This window comes from Thunnus maccoyii, chromosome 7 (genome assembly GCF_910596095.1).
Source record: "Thunnus maccoyii chromosome 7, fThuMac1.1, whole genome shotgun sequence".
In the NCBI taxonomy this organism is placed as follows: Eukaryota; Metazoa; Chordata; class Actinopteri; order Scombriformes; family Scombridae; genus Thunnus; species Thunnus maccoyii.
The window spans coordinates 15,345,364-15,361,986 of NC_056539.1; the positions used below are offsets into that span (position 1 = coordinate 15,345,364).

Here is a 16,623-nt window from a genome sequence, read left to right on the forward strand (position 1 = left end):
TCTGCAGGGCAGCGTGAACTGAAGGTGTCTTCCAGTGAGGGCAAGGGGGGTCCAATTATTTTGTGGTCTGTGTTTATGACTCTCTGGAGAGCTCTCCTGTCTGCTACTGAACAGTTGGCATACCATACTGTAATACAGTATGTCAGAACACTCTCTGTAGAGGCGTAGTAGAAGGTCGCGAGCAGCTTCACTGACAGGTTGGTTTTCCCAAGTGTCCTTCGAAAGTAGAGCTGCTGTTGAGCCTTTTTGATCAGAGCAGTGGATTGTCCATGTGAGGTCCTCTGTGATGTAGGTTCCTAGAAACTTCAAGCTGGAAACCCTCTCCACTTCTTCTCCTTTGATGTTTAGAGCAGAGAGGTCTTCACGGTGTCTCCTAAAGTCTATGATGAGTTCTCTGATTATTTGATGTTCAGTGATGGATTGTTTTCTGTACACCATCCTACTAGTTTACAGACTTCATCTCTGTAGGCTGTCTCGTCCACATTCAAGATCACCAGTCAGTCCCACCACTGTTGTGTCATCTGCAAATTTAATGATTGTGTTTGAGGGGTGTGTGGGGATGCATTAATATGTATAAAGAGAATAGAGGAGGGGACTCAGCACGTAGCCTTATGGTCTACTGGTGCTGAGGGTCAGGCTTGGAGAGAGATGGGGACTGTCTGTGGGTGGTTGGATAGGAAGTTCTTGATCCACATGCAAAGGGACTTACTAAGACCCAGGTCAAGCAGTTTGGTGAGCAACCTGCTGGGGACAATAGTGTTAAATGCAGAGCTGTAGTCTATAAAAAGCATCCTCACAAATGTCCCCTTCTGTTCAAGTTGGGTTAGTGCAGTGTGGTCAGCCGTGGTGATGGCATCCTCCGTTTTCTCTGTAGGCGTACTGGTGCTGGTCCAGGGTGGAGGGGGAGGGTGGATTTGATGTGCTTTAAAACCAATCTCTCAAAGCACTTTGCTATGATGGGTGTGAATGTCATTGGTCTGTAGTCATTCAGACAGCTGGTGTTGGTCTGTGTGGGCACTGGCATATGGCTGTTTTCAGACATGCAGTTACAGTAGCCTGGAACAGGGACAGGTTGAAGATGTTCGTAAACACCTCCGCAAGCTGAAGGCCACAGTCTTTGAGCACCATCGGGTCCCGCAGCGTTCTTAACATCCACAGCGCTGAGAATTCGCCTTACCTCATGTGTCTGTATGGTAAGTACATGATTGGTGGTAGCTGGTGGGGGTGTAGCTACATTGTCTGACCCTTTTGTCTCAAAGCGGGCAAAGAGGCAGTCTTTGTTGCTCCTGTAGTTGGTGATGTGCTGGATGCCCAGCCACGTGTGTTGGATCCCTGTTGGTGAAGTGGTCCTCAATCTTTTTCTTGTATGCAGCCTTAGCACATTTGATGCCTTTCTTAAGGTTGTGTCTGTTGGCGCTGTACTGCTGCCAGACACAGATGCTACAGACGCAAGGGTGCACTTTCATGCCAGACAGACAGCTCCAATGCACTGTGCCACCAGACAAAATTGTGACAAAATTCAGGCTACTCTGCACAAGTATTTTTTAAAAGATTTTTTTGGAAAGAAAAAAAAGCAAACGCAACACTCAGCACTGCATGAACATCAAATCATGTCAAATAGTGTCACATGGTCCCAGTCATTGCAACCAACTTAACCAGAATTGGTCTGGGCTTTTTGAGGTAAGTGAGTGGTTTGGGAAACACAAAAAAAGAAAGGACATACAAAAAAAGAGACATTCATCCATCCAGCCATCCATCATAACCGGTGCTACGGTGAAGCCAATTTCCACAAAGCTGCTAAGCTGATTGAGGCAGACCAAATCTGTTTCACCAGCTTACATTCCTTCAAAATGGCCATCTCACTTCCAATATCACGGGCTTTTACTGTTCCCCATTCCCCTGGCTCAGGCTGAGAGTTAGCAAGGCTTAGCTGGATGAAACACTCCAACAGCCCAGTTCTCCCCTGGAACCCACTGATATCTCTATAACACAGCCTCTCCCCACACAACTGCACTTAGTTGGTTTATTTACTCATGCTATTACCCTTTGTCTGTTTAATTTCTCTGTTTCATTTTTTGTTTCATATCATAACAATATTACAACCATTAGGATGTAAACTTAAGATTTATGAGAATTCTGATGATTCTAGAGACACAGACATAATCTAATCACACATTCTGTACGTATACAGACACACACACACACACACACAACACACACACAAATACACACCTTGGCAAAATGCACAGGCAGCACTTAACCACAACACCTCTGGAGTAGATTAAATTCACACAAGGCCTCTTTGAAGAAGGAAATTGGACAGATAAGAAACAGATTTCTATGAAAGAAGCTTGTGAGGTTGCCTACAGTATAGAGAGAGAGCGTGGAATGGAAATGTTTGTTCACCTGTTCTCGTCACATGTAGGCTTTCTCTTGCCTGTGCCACCGCACATCTTGTGTTTTTATGCACAATAATTATCAATCTCTCGCCATTTATTGTGTCTTATTCCCCTCCCCAGTTTTATTCCCCTCTGTCTCTCCCTCACACTTTCTCTGTCATTTTGCCACAACAGCAAATATCCTGTTGGCCCAGGCTGCAGGCTGCTGGTGCTGGTCTATCTGGCCCTGGGATCGATCCGGCTCCAAGCCGAGGCCTCCCATTCATCTCAGAGCCATAAAATGTGATTAGTGCTGACTACAGCACTGCAGGGAGATGGGCTGATAGGCCTGATAGCCTCAGATAGGCTGTGTTGGACACACTACAGGAAGACAGCAGCAACAGCATGCTGTGGATTCATCCTCGCCTTATTCTGCCTTTTTCTCTATTGCTCTCTATTTGCTTTTTTCTCACTCTCATCTCTTTCTCCCTCCCTCTCTCTGTTACCCTTTCAGACTGTCTCTCTATACATTATCTATCATTTGTTTGCTCCATATCTAAGCCTGTCAAGCTTGTCTGTGCAAAAATTACATAGTAGCAGCAGTCAGTCTTAATGCCAATATTTTCAGTTTTTCAGTTTTACCTTCTTATCCTGCAAAGTTATATTTAAATGGCAGAACAAGCCACCATCCCCCCAAAAGCCACACTCACTGTTCCCACATACAGTGTATCTCTGTGGCACGTGACCACATCTGTCAGCCAATCACAGAGCTCATAGTTTACTAGTGGCAGAATCAAGCTAGGAGGCTGTAACAAGAAGTGAGGTAGGAAAAAAGAAGATTGCTTCAAATCTGAGGGGGTTCATAGATAATGTTATCAACATATGATCCAACAATAATGCATACTACATAGTTTCACAACACAAAAAAGACAAGATTGATTTCGACACATCACATGTGTTTATGGTTAATTTGGTGCAAGGTCGGATCAAAGAAGGTGTAGCTAATTAAAAATTATGAATTGTGTTGGGCCATCTGTGTTTACTGGCTATGACTCTGGACTAGTGAATTCCTGAAATGTTATCACACCTGAATATAACGCTATTTCATACTTGTTGAGATCCAATAGCTTCCAGAAAATGTATATTATATTTACCTCAACACTTATTTTGTATCTGATAACTTATCAAATGTAATCCAACTACTTATTTTCTGGACATACAGTATGTGATATTATCATTCTACTCAGCAAATGTATTGTATATATTTTTGATGTGGTAGCAATATGATATTAGTGTAAGGACTGAGATTTTTATAGTTATGTATCCTTCTGGCTTTTATTTCCTAATGGTTATCTCGCTAACTGTGCTCCTTATCCAGAGGTTAAGTAAAGTGGAGCTGGATTTGTTTGCTGCGGCTGTAAAAACATTTTCCCAACTTGCACAGCATCACTTTTATTCATAATGCAGCCTTATCAGGCCACACTCATGACATGAGGAAAGAGCTTGGGATTCCAGACACTAACAAGACATTTTGCTTTTACTGATGTGAGAAAACATATTACTTTCTTTGCACCAATTTAGTGCCCTCAAACTATAGGTCTGTGTGTGTTACATTGTATGAGTGGTATGGAATTAGCAAGGAATCCCTCCCCTATGATGGCTGATGACACAATATAAGACCACAGCATGCTAACCTGTGTCTCACGGACGTTCTCCACGGTGAAGTTGAACCAGACTCTGAAGCGGGGGTTGCAGGTGTCGGGCCGGATGAAGAGGTCAAACTCAAACTCACTGATGTAGTCAACACGGCCAAGGTTCCCTGCAGAGGCAGTGAAATAGCTTACATTAGCATTAAGTAGAACTGAGCAGTCCACAACACAGAATCACAGTGGATCATTTCATCTGTTTTCCTTAAACTTTGCCATCAATTGACTCCAAACATTACAGACAGACTGGCAGGCAATCACAAAAAAGGATGATTCTATAACAACACAGCCTCACTTCAAACTGAGGGTCTGCTTTAAAAGACAGAAGTGTTTAATCAATATGTCACAATCAAGTGTCTACTAACAGTGCATCACTGTCATAGTGGTCTCCTGCCAGTTTTTTTTTTTTTTTTTTTTTTTTTTTTTTTTACTGTATGTATCTACACATTTTCCTACATCGGTAAGCCTCTCAAATATAAACTATTCCCACAGAGAGCAGTAAGTGTGAGGAGCAGAAAGACCAACAGACAGGGTTGCTCCAGCCATCCATATCTGACATACAATATACTATCCACAGCAAAAAGATCCAGATGATCAGTGGAAGTATAATTAATCCAATGGGAACGATTTCCCCACTTGCAATTCTCATAGCTGTCTATAAGATGACTGGTTAGTAGATGATTACATGACAAGCATTCTAAATATAAGCCTTGTCTGTAGCTTCTGATTTATATCTGGACACATATGTAGTAGAGACTCTTGTGGTGCATGCAGAATTAATGACTGTCAGAGTGAGAGCAAAGAGATGGGGAATAAATTGAGATGAGAGTGTGTTAGCCTTCTTGTTGGAGCTGCAAGCAAAAGTGATGAACTGACAGCTTATGTTAACTGAATGCTGCACTTAACCCAATACATGAGACCAGTCAACTCTGTCATTTTAAATGTTGAATTTAGATGCTTCATAAGACCAGCAGCCATTGAAGGGTTAACTTTGTTGGCAAACTAAACAGACCACAAGGCTCAACGTGCCTCACAACTCTACATCAGGGTACTGTTGACCACCTGGTGGCAGGTAGTACCATAACAGCAGCACGCACACACAGACGCAAACACACACAGCTGATTATAGACAGATGGGCTAACTACCACACTGTCAAAGTAGATCCCTCTCCTTCTGCCATCGGACAGAGCTAATCCACTAGTCAGCTTGCAACACACACACACACACACACAGACATACAAACACACAAACTGCTCTGCTCCACTGAAGCTACCCACAGAAGTGTAATCATTAGTTTATATAGGACTGCAGAAAACTACCAGGTGCTCTGAAATGAAAAAAAAACAAGCAGTTTTAAACTTTCTGTTTAAAATGGTATTTTCATTTGCAAGACGTATGCAATGAGAAAGAAATTGCAAGAGGTTATTGTGTAACAATAATGACTGATCCGTATTTACATTTGAAGCTCATCCACTAACAGCTTACGCAGCTAATACTAATGGTGAGTGGCATCTCATTCCAGCACGCTGGTGCCTGGAAAAAAACATCCCTCTCTGCAGAGCGCTACTTGGACTGATTAGGGAGTGGCTGGGTTGGGTTGAAATATATAACTGATGTACCTTATCTATTCATTCATCTAGACTCTGTTAATTCTACATTCAAGCATGCATTTACAACATAGGGGGGATGGGGGTCTGGGGGAGGGAGAGGGAGGCTACAGGTTGATAAATGAAATTTATCATGTCAGAGTTACAATGTGCTGAGGAAAACTGTTTGTCTGTACTGTATGTGTGCGCACATGTTCCTACATGTTTATAAATACATGTCAGAATATGCTCTCTTCCACACATCTTGACAATAATTACATAGAAAAAGTGGGGAAACTATTACATGACCGATTAATCTAACTTTTAGGCAGGCACATTTCAGTGAGCATACTATAAGAAAGCCCTTCTAGAGCTCTACGAGTGAAAAAGCTGTAAAAACTAACTTTCCCCTCATTGTTTTCTCTTAAACAAATCACACAGTGAATTCAAAGTCCCGTTTGACCCCTTAAGACAAATATTTCTTAGTGTTTTACAGGACAAATTTGAAAATAATACATATTTAGGATCTTACATTTTTATGTATTGCAATCAAATTTAATGAGAGCTGTGAACCGCAATGTCTTCATATGAGAAATCTGTCTTGATTTTATTACAAAGAGATGATAAACGATAATGCTGAATTTTCATCCATCCCTAGTTTGTTTTGCACAGTGTCTGGTTAGCTAAGAAGTGGCAGGCAGGCAGGCAGGGACTAGCTTTTTGGCTGGTTGGCAATGCAATCCCGAGCCATTGAAAGTAGATAAAGCCAAGAGCAGGCGGAGGGTTGAACCAGACCCAGCTGCAGCTAGCCTAGCGAGCGCTGACAAAGAGAGGAGATAGACAGCAGAGCAGCACCTGTTCCAGGCAGATGTGTCATCAAATCGATCATCTCTCATACCAACATCACAGCTATTCACAGAGCTGACACTGCCAAATACAGCCTATTAGACCAAGTTGATAATGGCCTCCAAAGGTCATCCTTCCCATCAGAGTCTTAATAACGCTATTCAATGATGGAAACACAACCACTCTCTGGGGGCACTTTCTTTATTTATTTGGAGGCATTTTTTTTTTTTAAGATTTAAAGTGAGTAAATGCTTTTAAACCAAGAAATCCACAATGCTGATTTACGAATCTCTACTGTAAAATCTGCCCTAAAAATGATGCTAATCCATTTTCTCCCTGATTTGTATGACTATAGTGTACTCACACAATGAGTGCAGCTATGGTGATGAGCCAGAAGAAGGTTAATAGATGGCCATAAATGCAGTCAAAGATGACGTACAGAAACAAAAATACCCAGTGGAGTCTCCCATTTCTTAAGAACAAAAACTGACTATGACTGTTATCAATGCATTTTCACAAAATCAGGGGTTCTGTTTAAAAAAAATATGCTGTGACTTCTTTCTAGGTGTAAATTGAGTTTTACTTATACAATTAAGAATGAATTGTGTGTAAATGAAGCTAATGTACCGTGTTTGTCTTTTCTCACCTCACAGGAATTTATCCAAAACAAAACTCTTGAAGAAAAATGTGAGAAAAGACTACCAGGGGGTCCTTGCGAGGCCCTTTGGCTTCTTGTAGTTACACTCGCTAGAACTGTCAACACTGATGCACACAACAGCAAAACGTGAGTGTGTGTGTACATTTGAGTTCACAATAAACCAATTACATTACATTTCTTTAGAAAGAAACTGAATAATTTCTATTTCTTAATAAATTATTTTCATTCTTTTATATGTTTCTATGGTGTTTCATCTGAAACAGAGAAAAAAAATGGAAACGGCTGCTGCATGGAGGCAGACAGGCAGGTTAGCCAAGCGATGCTAGTAAAAGCCCCTTATACTGTACACCCCCTCCTCTTATGAAGAACATGGGAGTCAAATAAAGCTTTTTGATTGGCACAAAAATATTATTTCCAAATCAAATTAAATTGTGTATTAGAGTGCAAACTGCTTATATTTTAATGAATAATTTTAATGTCCTGTTTTTTAACACTTATACAACAACCTATGTATCTCTAATTGATGTAAACCCCTAAGTAAATAATACTGTATGAATACAATTATGGTACCAATGGTAATGACCAAACTTCTGTAGAGAGGAGACATACAATAGAGACTAAACTAATATCTGTCTGTTTCTGCTTGTGAATACTGTAGCATGGGTAGCAATAGACAGCAGCCATGGGCGGCTGGGTTATTGAGCCCGATGCTGGAAGGCCTGACGTGAGAGATGGCTGCAGCCTCAAGGTTAGAATTACATGTTCAGCCCGCGGAGCAGCAGGGATATGACACGCCATTGATCCCCGTTTTAATTTTATGGTGGCTACCTCCAGATTCAAACGCTTTGGTGGGCTGGTAGTCTGACCCTTTTAATCAATCCCATATCATTTAGTATTTAACTAACATAAATGGCCAACTGCTCTTTCTGAAATGCCCTCTGAAAGCATTAAAGATAAACTAGATAAAGCAAAGATAAGTTATGTTGAGTCTGCGTAATGTTGAAAAGCTTCGCACAGTACACCAGATTTGTCAAGAATTATTTTTGGCTCTTTATGGAACAGACAGACTGTATTAGTGTAAGTGAAGCTAATGAACTACAGACTGAGGGAAGATGAGAAAGAGGAAAAAAGACACATTTTCTGGTCCTTGAAATCTCTTGCATAATTCCTCTTGAGTATCATCTCTCTCCATATTCTTCTTCAGTGGTGTCTTGGCAGGTTATGTTGAATATCAATCTTTGTCCTTGAGGGAAAACTAGTGCAGCGTTTAGACATTAACAAATTGGTTTTCAACGAACAGCTTAGCCCTGGTGGTGCAGCCCAACAAAACACAATTGCTGGTTCTGAACAAGATTTTACACATGACAGCCTCTCCTTGAGGAAAACCCTGAACAAAAATCCCTCTCTCTCTCCCTGTCTTTCTCTATCTTTCTCTGATTCTTCCTCTCCTTCTGTCTCTCTTTTCCTCACTCTCACACATACCCATGAACACAAATGGGGAAAAATAGCAAAAGGTGAAATATTTTTCAAGGGAAGTGGAAACTGCATAACACAATATGTTGCTGAAAACAAAAGCGTCAGTAAAATGAGTATGAAACCTGCATCATTACACAGGGCCATAGGCAAGTAAACAGGGTGCAAACACGACGTGGCCAAGTGGACAGTCAGTCATTCACACATGGGCTCCCAATGTGTGTGTGTGTGTGTGTGTGTGTGTGTGTGTGTGTGTGTGTGTGTGTGTGTGTGTGTGTGTGTGTGTGTGTGTGTGTGTGTGTAGGAGAGAGAGAGACAGAGCTGGAGAGGGAGCAGAAGAACCTGGCTAATGTAATCCCATTACGGAGGTACAAGAGGGAGCAGTCACAGCGCTCAGCCCACACAATGGGCCGGCCTGCAGCCTGTAGCTATCCACTGGATGAATGGTTTCTGCCATGCAGATGGATCATCGTACAGCAGCAGCAGTCCTGCCTGCCTCAGGCCTGAAGTGTAACTCACTCACACAGCCAGCCATTACAATGGAAATAGGCAGTTGTTTCAAAATGAAATAGACTGTGTGGTTACAGTGCTTCCTCCTTAGCAGACGTGTGGGCTGTCATGTCCTGAATCTTTTATATTTTCACACACAGCTTGCCACATAAATTAGCTGTTAACTCCATTATTTGTAAAACTGGGAAATATACATTAAGTGTATTTTTATTAGAATTAATGATTCTTACAGAAATTAGTTTTGCTATACCAATTAACTACCCCGAGATGCCTGCAGTGTAGTCAGTGCTGACCAAAAAAAAAAGAAGATGATAACTCTGGGGATTATAAATCAAAATTTACAGACTGAAATACCAAAATTTAAAGGTGACCCCCTCAGCCCACGCTCCCCCATCCGTACACAGACGCACAACAACACATTCAATTTCTTTTTGGCATAGGCAAGGCCACAACTGTGTTTAAACACCAGACTAGAGATTAAAAGAGTGCTGTACTGCTGAGGGAGACCAGCCAGGCACCTTTTTAAACTTATTTTTCGCTGTGTTCCATTTCATTATTGGAAAACACATCAGCATCGCCCCCCCCACCCCCCCCCCACCCCCCCCCACCCCCCCCCCCCCACCCCGGCTGCTCTGCGGTGTGAGGAGGATTCCTGGACACAGAAGAGGGGGACTGATAAAGATAGAATTGATTCCAGCCAGCAGCAGAAGGCATAGTGTAGGGGTCTCAGTTTAGACCTGCAGCTAAACGTCTGGTTTTTCTCTGTCTCTGTCTCTCTCTCTATTTCTCTCTCTCCTGCTCGTCTAAAGGCAAGTTGTCACTGAGGCAACATCAATCTCCTGCCTCATGACTTCTTAAAGCCTGCCTTCTCCCCTGATGCCTTATCACTTCATCTGCAGGCAAGATTAAAGAGGTCACCTCCAAGTTTCTACAAACTAACTACCTAACAGGTATACTAAACTGCAGTCTATCTTTTTAAACAGCTTAAAGGACAGGTTTGTGGGGAGCTTTTTTTTAGGTTTTTTAATACAATGCGTACATGCCACATGTAAGTTAAAAGAGTTATGTGTCGCAGTTATCACTACACCTGTCCAGTACTGGCTGTGAAGAGATACTGTACCATTGTGGCACAACTACACTCTAAGAAAAGGGTTGAGTTAGCCAAATGAAGAGAGTATCTTAGTCCTGGAAGTTGTGTGCAGTTTATTATATTTTATCCCAACAACAAATCTACATGTCCAAGACCCACAGTTTGTGGAAAGAAGTGGGAATTTTGAATTATACTAAGAAGACTAACTTTGGGGAGCACAAAGTCTGCAAATCTTAAACGTTATAATTCATTTTTGTATAGAACAAGGACTCTGTTTATAGTCGCTGTACAAATGGATCTGTTCACTGCCAGTATGGGGAGGAGGAATGATTATAACAACCTATAATTCTCACCATATGGTATGTGAATATTGTACTAAGATAGACTTGAAAATATCTGAACCTATCTTTTAGCAGTATGGTCTACTTTGCACCATATGTTCTAAATCAACATACTTTGGATAAGAAGCATTTTCTTTTAAATCTAATATTTAAAAGAATCTTGTCTGATGTCTTATACAGCCACACGCACACAAAAAGCGACCGTGTATTTGTAAACATGTGCAAATTGTTCTGAAAATAATCTTAATATACAACAAAAACAGGATAAGAGCATACAATAAGGGAGGACAATAGGAAAAAAATCATATTGTTATGAGTCCATCTATGCACCAGTGAGCTCCTCGTTTCAATATAGATGAGGAAAGCTGGGCCTGAGGACAGCGGTGAGATATGCAGGCAGCCTGCACATATGATGTACAGGCCAGCCTGCACATTCTAAAGAGAACACATTTTCTAGCTAGCCTTTTATAATTGTATTTTTTTTTTCCCCCTTCCACAAGGCCCCTGAGCTACACTGGTATGCTCCATCTGAAGTGGCTGGTGTAGTAATGGGTCATAGTGATGCATTCATACTGGAACTGGCTTAATTGTATTATCAATCTCATCCAGACAGTGCTTTAGCCCCACAGCTCTGGACATGCTACTGTCAGACGCTCTGCATTAGTATAGGGGAGTGAACCATGAGGAATTGCAATCTTCACTTTCATCTGTTTCTCAAGCCTAAAACGGTGGGTTAGCTGGTTAGATGATGTTTTCATCAGAATCTGGGCAGCATCGTCTCTCTGTCACCTTTCTTTCTCTCTGTCTGTCTACTCATCTGTCTCTCACTCTCTCTCTTTCTATCTTTTGCTTTTGTGTGTGTGTGTCCTATGTGTTAGTGGCCGCTGAGTAAATACAAGTCGTTTCCAATTTCATGCTATCTTTTAACAAGTTAATTATGTGGAGCCCTACAAAGACTGAGGACAGACAGAGGAGGTGGCGGCACTGGCAGAGGGACAACTGCTCGGGTCTGCTCTTTGTTGTTCTATCTTGTTTTGTGTCTTCTTCTCCAAGCGCTCTCTCCCTCATCTCTCTTTTCTCTTCTCCTCTTCTTATATTCTCTTGGTGTGACTCCATCCTTCTATTCCTCTCTTCCTCAGTAGTAATCTTTCCAGCGGCTCCAGTGGTGGAGGAGAGTTTAGAGATAAAAGCGTAGGGAGAGCTGAGGAGTCCTTGGCAAGCCTAAGGCAAGGAGAAGGTCAACAGGCCTGCTAAGAAGGGCTGTTATCATCTTGGTAACATGTTATCGGAGAGCCCGCAGTAGTGTTTATTTACAGTTATTGCTCCCTCTGGGTGCACACTTCAACGCCTGGGGCTGATTGCTCTGTAATGAGTTCAGGAACACAGGGAGCCGATGCAAGAAAAGAAGAGAAACAAGGGAGGCAAGAAATCACTGGCCAATAACCAATAGGTCAGCAAGAAAAAAACAGGGAAGAACAAAAAACACTGGTCATTGGAAATGCAGGAAGACCAGACAAAAAGCAAGTGTATTCTTCTAACAAGACAGTTTTTCTTTCCAGTGCCTATGTCCTGCCATTCAAGAGCAAACAAATCACCCTAAATTGGACAGCATTTCTTCAAATGAGGTACAGGCCAGTTAATCCAGTACAGCAGTAAATGGCTCTTGACCTAGTCGGCTGTGTTTGTTGTAAGGAAGTAGCACTGCTCAGACTTAAAACACTTGATTTCCATCTCTAATGTCCAGAATCCCTCTTGTAATTTACTTTGCCGGAGGTGCTTTTCTGCATTTATTTGCTCGACCAGTCCAGTATTGTGTGTGCTAATCGGATTGGTCCATATTTAACAGGCTGAAAGGTGAAGTGGCCAGAGTGAATCCAAGAGTTGGGCAAATCAGGAGAGAGGATGTCTGTAAATCCCAGGGTGGGTTTTTCAACAGTTAGGAGCAATGCAGAGGAAATCTCTCATTGTGGAACAGCTTTTCAATCTAGGGAATTACACTAAGTGCTGCTACTGTCAATGCAATGCCAGCTTTTCAGAAAGAAAAAAATGAAAGAGCAGGAAAAGCCAGTACTGAATGCCATTCAAAAGGCTTGGCATAAGATCAAGGAGTTTTTCAGCAATAATTTTGCCAGGCACTGCACCCAAGCCTCGTGCAATTAAGAGAAATTAAGCAACATAGCAATAAACATATATACATATATATATATATATATGACAAAGTCATAAAGTACAAATTTAAATCACTTTTTTTTCTAGAATATATCATAAAAGCAAATCCATCCAATGACAAACTAATCCCTTTTTATACCATCGGATATGGGAGATTAAGAGACATAATTTGGTAATTCAATTTAGACATAATTCATCAGAGAAGAAGAGCACAGGGAGCTTTTTGAGATGAAGTTTTTCCATCGCAGCAGGAGGTTCGATATGATGCCAAGTTCATGATGTAGAGGAGATAACTGAATTGACTGCATTTAGGAAGACATGACTCCAACCATCTTTGGATCTTACAATCTCTGCATTACACGTTGTGGGTTATAGTCATAATAAGAAGAGGGTGGAACAGAGTCCTCAAGAACTGAAACACTAAGAAACAACCGCAGCAGTCAATAGTTGTGAAATCAATGGAGTGAAGTTGTTAAAGAGAGATTCAAGCTGGAGTTAGACATAGCCCACTTTCAGTTTGTCATTGTTTCTAACACCATGATAACATATATCACAGAAAAGACTCTTTAGCCAATTTTTATTCTGTTTTTGTTTTAGTACTTCCTCTCTTTTTTTACTTCCAGTTTGAGAATGAATGGCTATATCTGCTCAAGTAGCTTGTGTACAAATTTCCCCCATTGCAATTTTAAACAACAAAATGAAAACACTGACCTATCCTTCTCTTTTGGTGGACAGTATGAAAAGTATTGGGTAGAGTGGGGGGCCGAAACTTATATTTAATTTCATTTTATCAAAAAGCAAAATCCTTCCGAACTGCGACACCCTCCCACCACTATCTCAAAGCAATATTTTTATGGCTAACATAACAAAATGGTGAAAAATACAGCCACTCTCCGATTTTAAATAAAAAGCTGTTAAATAAGCGGTTATTAAAGCCACCAAATGAGCACACATGCATATATATGCAATCCAAATAATAAAGATAAAAATTACTTGACCTGATATGTATAAGATCTGTTGTCTGTCTGTCCATCATAAATAAACCAATTTTAGGCACATAGCCAGGTGTGTTGGAGACTATATTGTGTCAGGTGTGCCAAACAGTGCGCTGTTAAATATTAAAACATATATTAGTTGCTGTTGGTAAATGGTTAGAGGGAGAGAGACAGCTGTGTTTATCATGCTCTCTCACTGTAAGCTCTGGTTTTGTGCACTCGATATTCAGGCATAAACAACCTTGTAAATGTCTGTAAATGACTTAGTAATAATTAAACATCTGAGGAAGGACAGATGATAAGGTTGTGAGTTCAGATCACTCACGGACAGTAAGACTCATAAATAAACATTCCAAACTGTCCATGGTCAGTTTAAATTAAATTTCATTTAAATTAGTAGAAAAAGTTGGGAATGAGTGATGCTGAATTACTGTTTATTATATGCATTAACTGTATAAGACATTTTACATTCAGCAATGCTGTAGGTGAGTGAAAAATGATGTGCTGTGTGGAGAAATACTGTAACATTCAACCATTAACAACTGTAAAGATTCTTAAAACTGACATATTGGTTCTGTACAGTAGTTGATTTTGATGAGAAAAATAAAGCTCTGATACAGAGGCATACAGTATATGACCTATATGAGCCATGGCACACAGAAAAGCCATCTTTTTGATATAACTTTTTTTTTTTTCAATAAATCTCACAAGGAAAGGCTGAATGAAATATAAATCCAGGATGAGAAAAAATTAAGACCCTCCCCAGCTCTCCAAAAAAAGTCACACTGCACTGTACAAAAGTTGCTGAATTAATCCAAAATCAAAATTTAAACCTGAATTAATTCATATCATAAACTGTCTCAAACAAACTCTAAAAAACATTAGCACAGACAACAGAACTTTAAACTCAGATATGTGGGATTTGCGGTTATCTCCATATGTTTTATCTGCTTGGCAAGTCTCAATTTTTAAAAAGCTCATTTTAATTGTTTGCACTAAAGGTTTGAGAGATTCTAGCCTATCTGAGTGCTTCTTCACTCAGTATCATAACATTGCTAAGTCTGATTACATGCCCACATAACTCTCCTTTTCCAAAATGCACTGTTATGTAACTCACCAATGAATCTTTCTCATTCAAAGTTTTATTCTGAACCACTATGAGTGGATAACAGCTTTTTAAAGAAAAATACAGTTTACATATATTTCAAAATGAGTCTAAAGCATCTGAGTGCCTCTCAAAACTAGAATACACACAATTTTGGTTCTTCTAATAACTAGAGCACATTTTATCATGTTCACTATTAAGTGCTGTTTGAAATGTCCACGGAAAAGAAATCCTAATAACACTATTCGCCCTTGAGGAGTGAATTTCAATACTGTTTACTTTGAGCAGCGGACCTACAAGATAGCTGCCTGAATTCAGCCAAAAATATATTCTATCAAAATTCTGCTCCAGTCAGTATTTCACCCTTCACTGTATAAGCATATTCTGTACATGAATTTGTGTTATCAAACAAACCCTGGCACATCAATGAAGCTCATCTCAGAGAGAGGTTTTCTAAATAAATCAGCAGAATAAACACAGGCAGCTTGAAAAACATGAACTGGTAAAGCATTACAAATCCTTGCCATTTTCCCAAACTGTACAGTCTTGCCTGGGATGAAAAATGAGACGTCTGCTCTAAAACTGTGTTTATGGCGTCAGGAATTGCTTGGAAATGAATTACTGGATGAATCACTGGGGCCTTGTGCGCGAGCACCACTTGTGCAATGCAGAAATCTGGTTGCAGTAATTTTCACTCACGACACACTTGTATCATCATGCTAGAGGCAGGCCCAGAGCCAATGAATAGTGATGTTCCAAAGTACATTCAAAACACAAATAGCCCAAAGCTGGAATTTAAAAACAATAACAAAGTTCAACCTGTTTGTGTCACACCACTTCCTTCAATACGAATTAAGTAAAAACAACACCAATTTTTATGTTACAAATGGGCTTTTTCTTATAATATAAAGTATCTGAACATTCTTCCCCTCAACCTTTCCAAATCTCACAGCCACACATTGTGTACAGTTGATAATCAAATCCTTTCATTACTCAAAATTTCCAAAACAGCTTGCTGCTGCTAGCATTTGGTGACATTTCGAAAAGATGAGGTTCTGGCTGGGCCTCCTATGTATACCTCATATCAGAGCCATCAACAATTAACTTACAAAACACTGACGTTGTTTGTACTACTTTCTGGCAGATGAGGCATCTCCAACCACCGCAACTGAGCCAATGTGTTCACTGAGCGATTAGACATGACCAAATGCAACAGGCCCGAATGTCAGACAGGATTATCGCTCTGTTTCATTTGCTCTGCATTTCATGCAACCCCACTGATATCACTTCTCACCTCCTATGGTAAGACACTCTGTCAAGCCACCATGAAGCCATGTGATAAAGTCACATAGTTAATCTATATTCGTGAGTGTTAAGTTATAATTTCTCAGATCGACCACCTTGGGAGTGTTCTGCTCAGACACCTAAATTAGTACAGAAAAGAAATAAATTTACACATCCAGCGGACAACATTGACATTCATTTGGAGTTGTGCATGTGTCTACCTGATGAACATCAGTCCAATATTCATTCATTCATTAACTGTACTGTAGCTCTGTTTTGCTCTCCACCAACAGCGAAGGGAAATATCTGGCCCTTTAGCTGCTACAGTAAATGCTCAATTATGTTCACAAGCTAGTCACTAACTTTTATTTGGTGCTGGGCAAGTGGTGTACAGTGGATTTTTAGAGCTTTTTTGTCAAAAACAGCTGGCTCCTGCTGATGAGAGCCATGAGACTGAACCAGAACAGTAAAGTTGCGGGTC

The 16,623-nt window shown here is 40.6% G+C and overlaps 1 protein-coding gene across 3 annotated transcripts in view; it reads right to left on the bottom strand.

Annotated features, from left to right (window-relative positions):
- agbl4 (AGBL carboxypeptidase 4) overlaps positions 1 to 16,623 on the bottom strand; it is a 432,805-nt gene that overhangs the window by 272,152 nt on the left and 144,030 nt on the right. For all 3 annotated transcript variants that reach the window (XM_042416279.1, XM_042416278.1, XM_042416280.1), the window contains one exon: positions 4,073 to 4,197. In XM_042416279.1, coding sequence (XP_042272213.1) covers positions 4,073 to 4,197 — 125 coding nt within the window. The remainder of the gene's footprint in view (positions 1 to 4,072; positions 4,198 to 16,623) is intronic.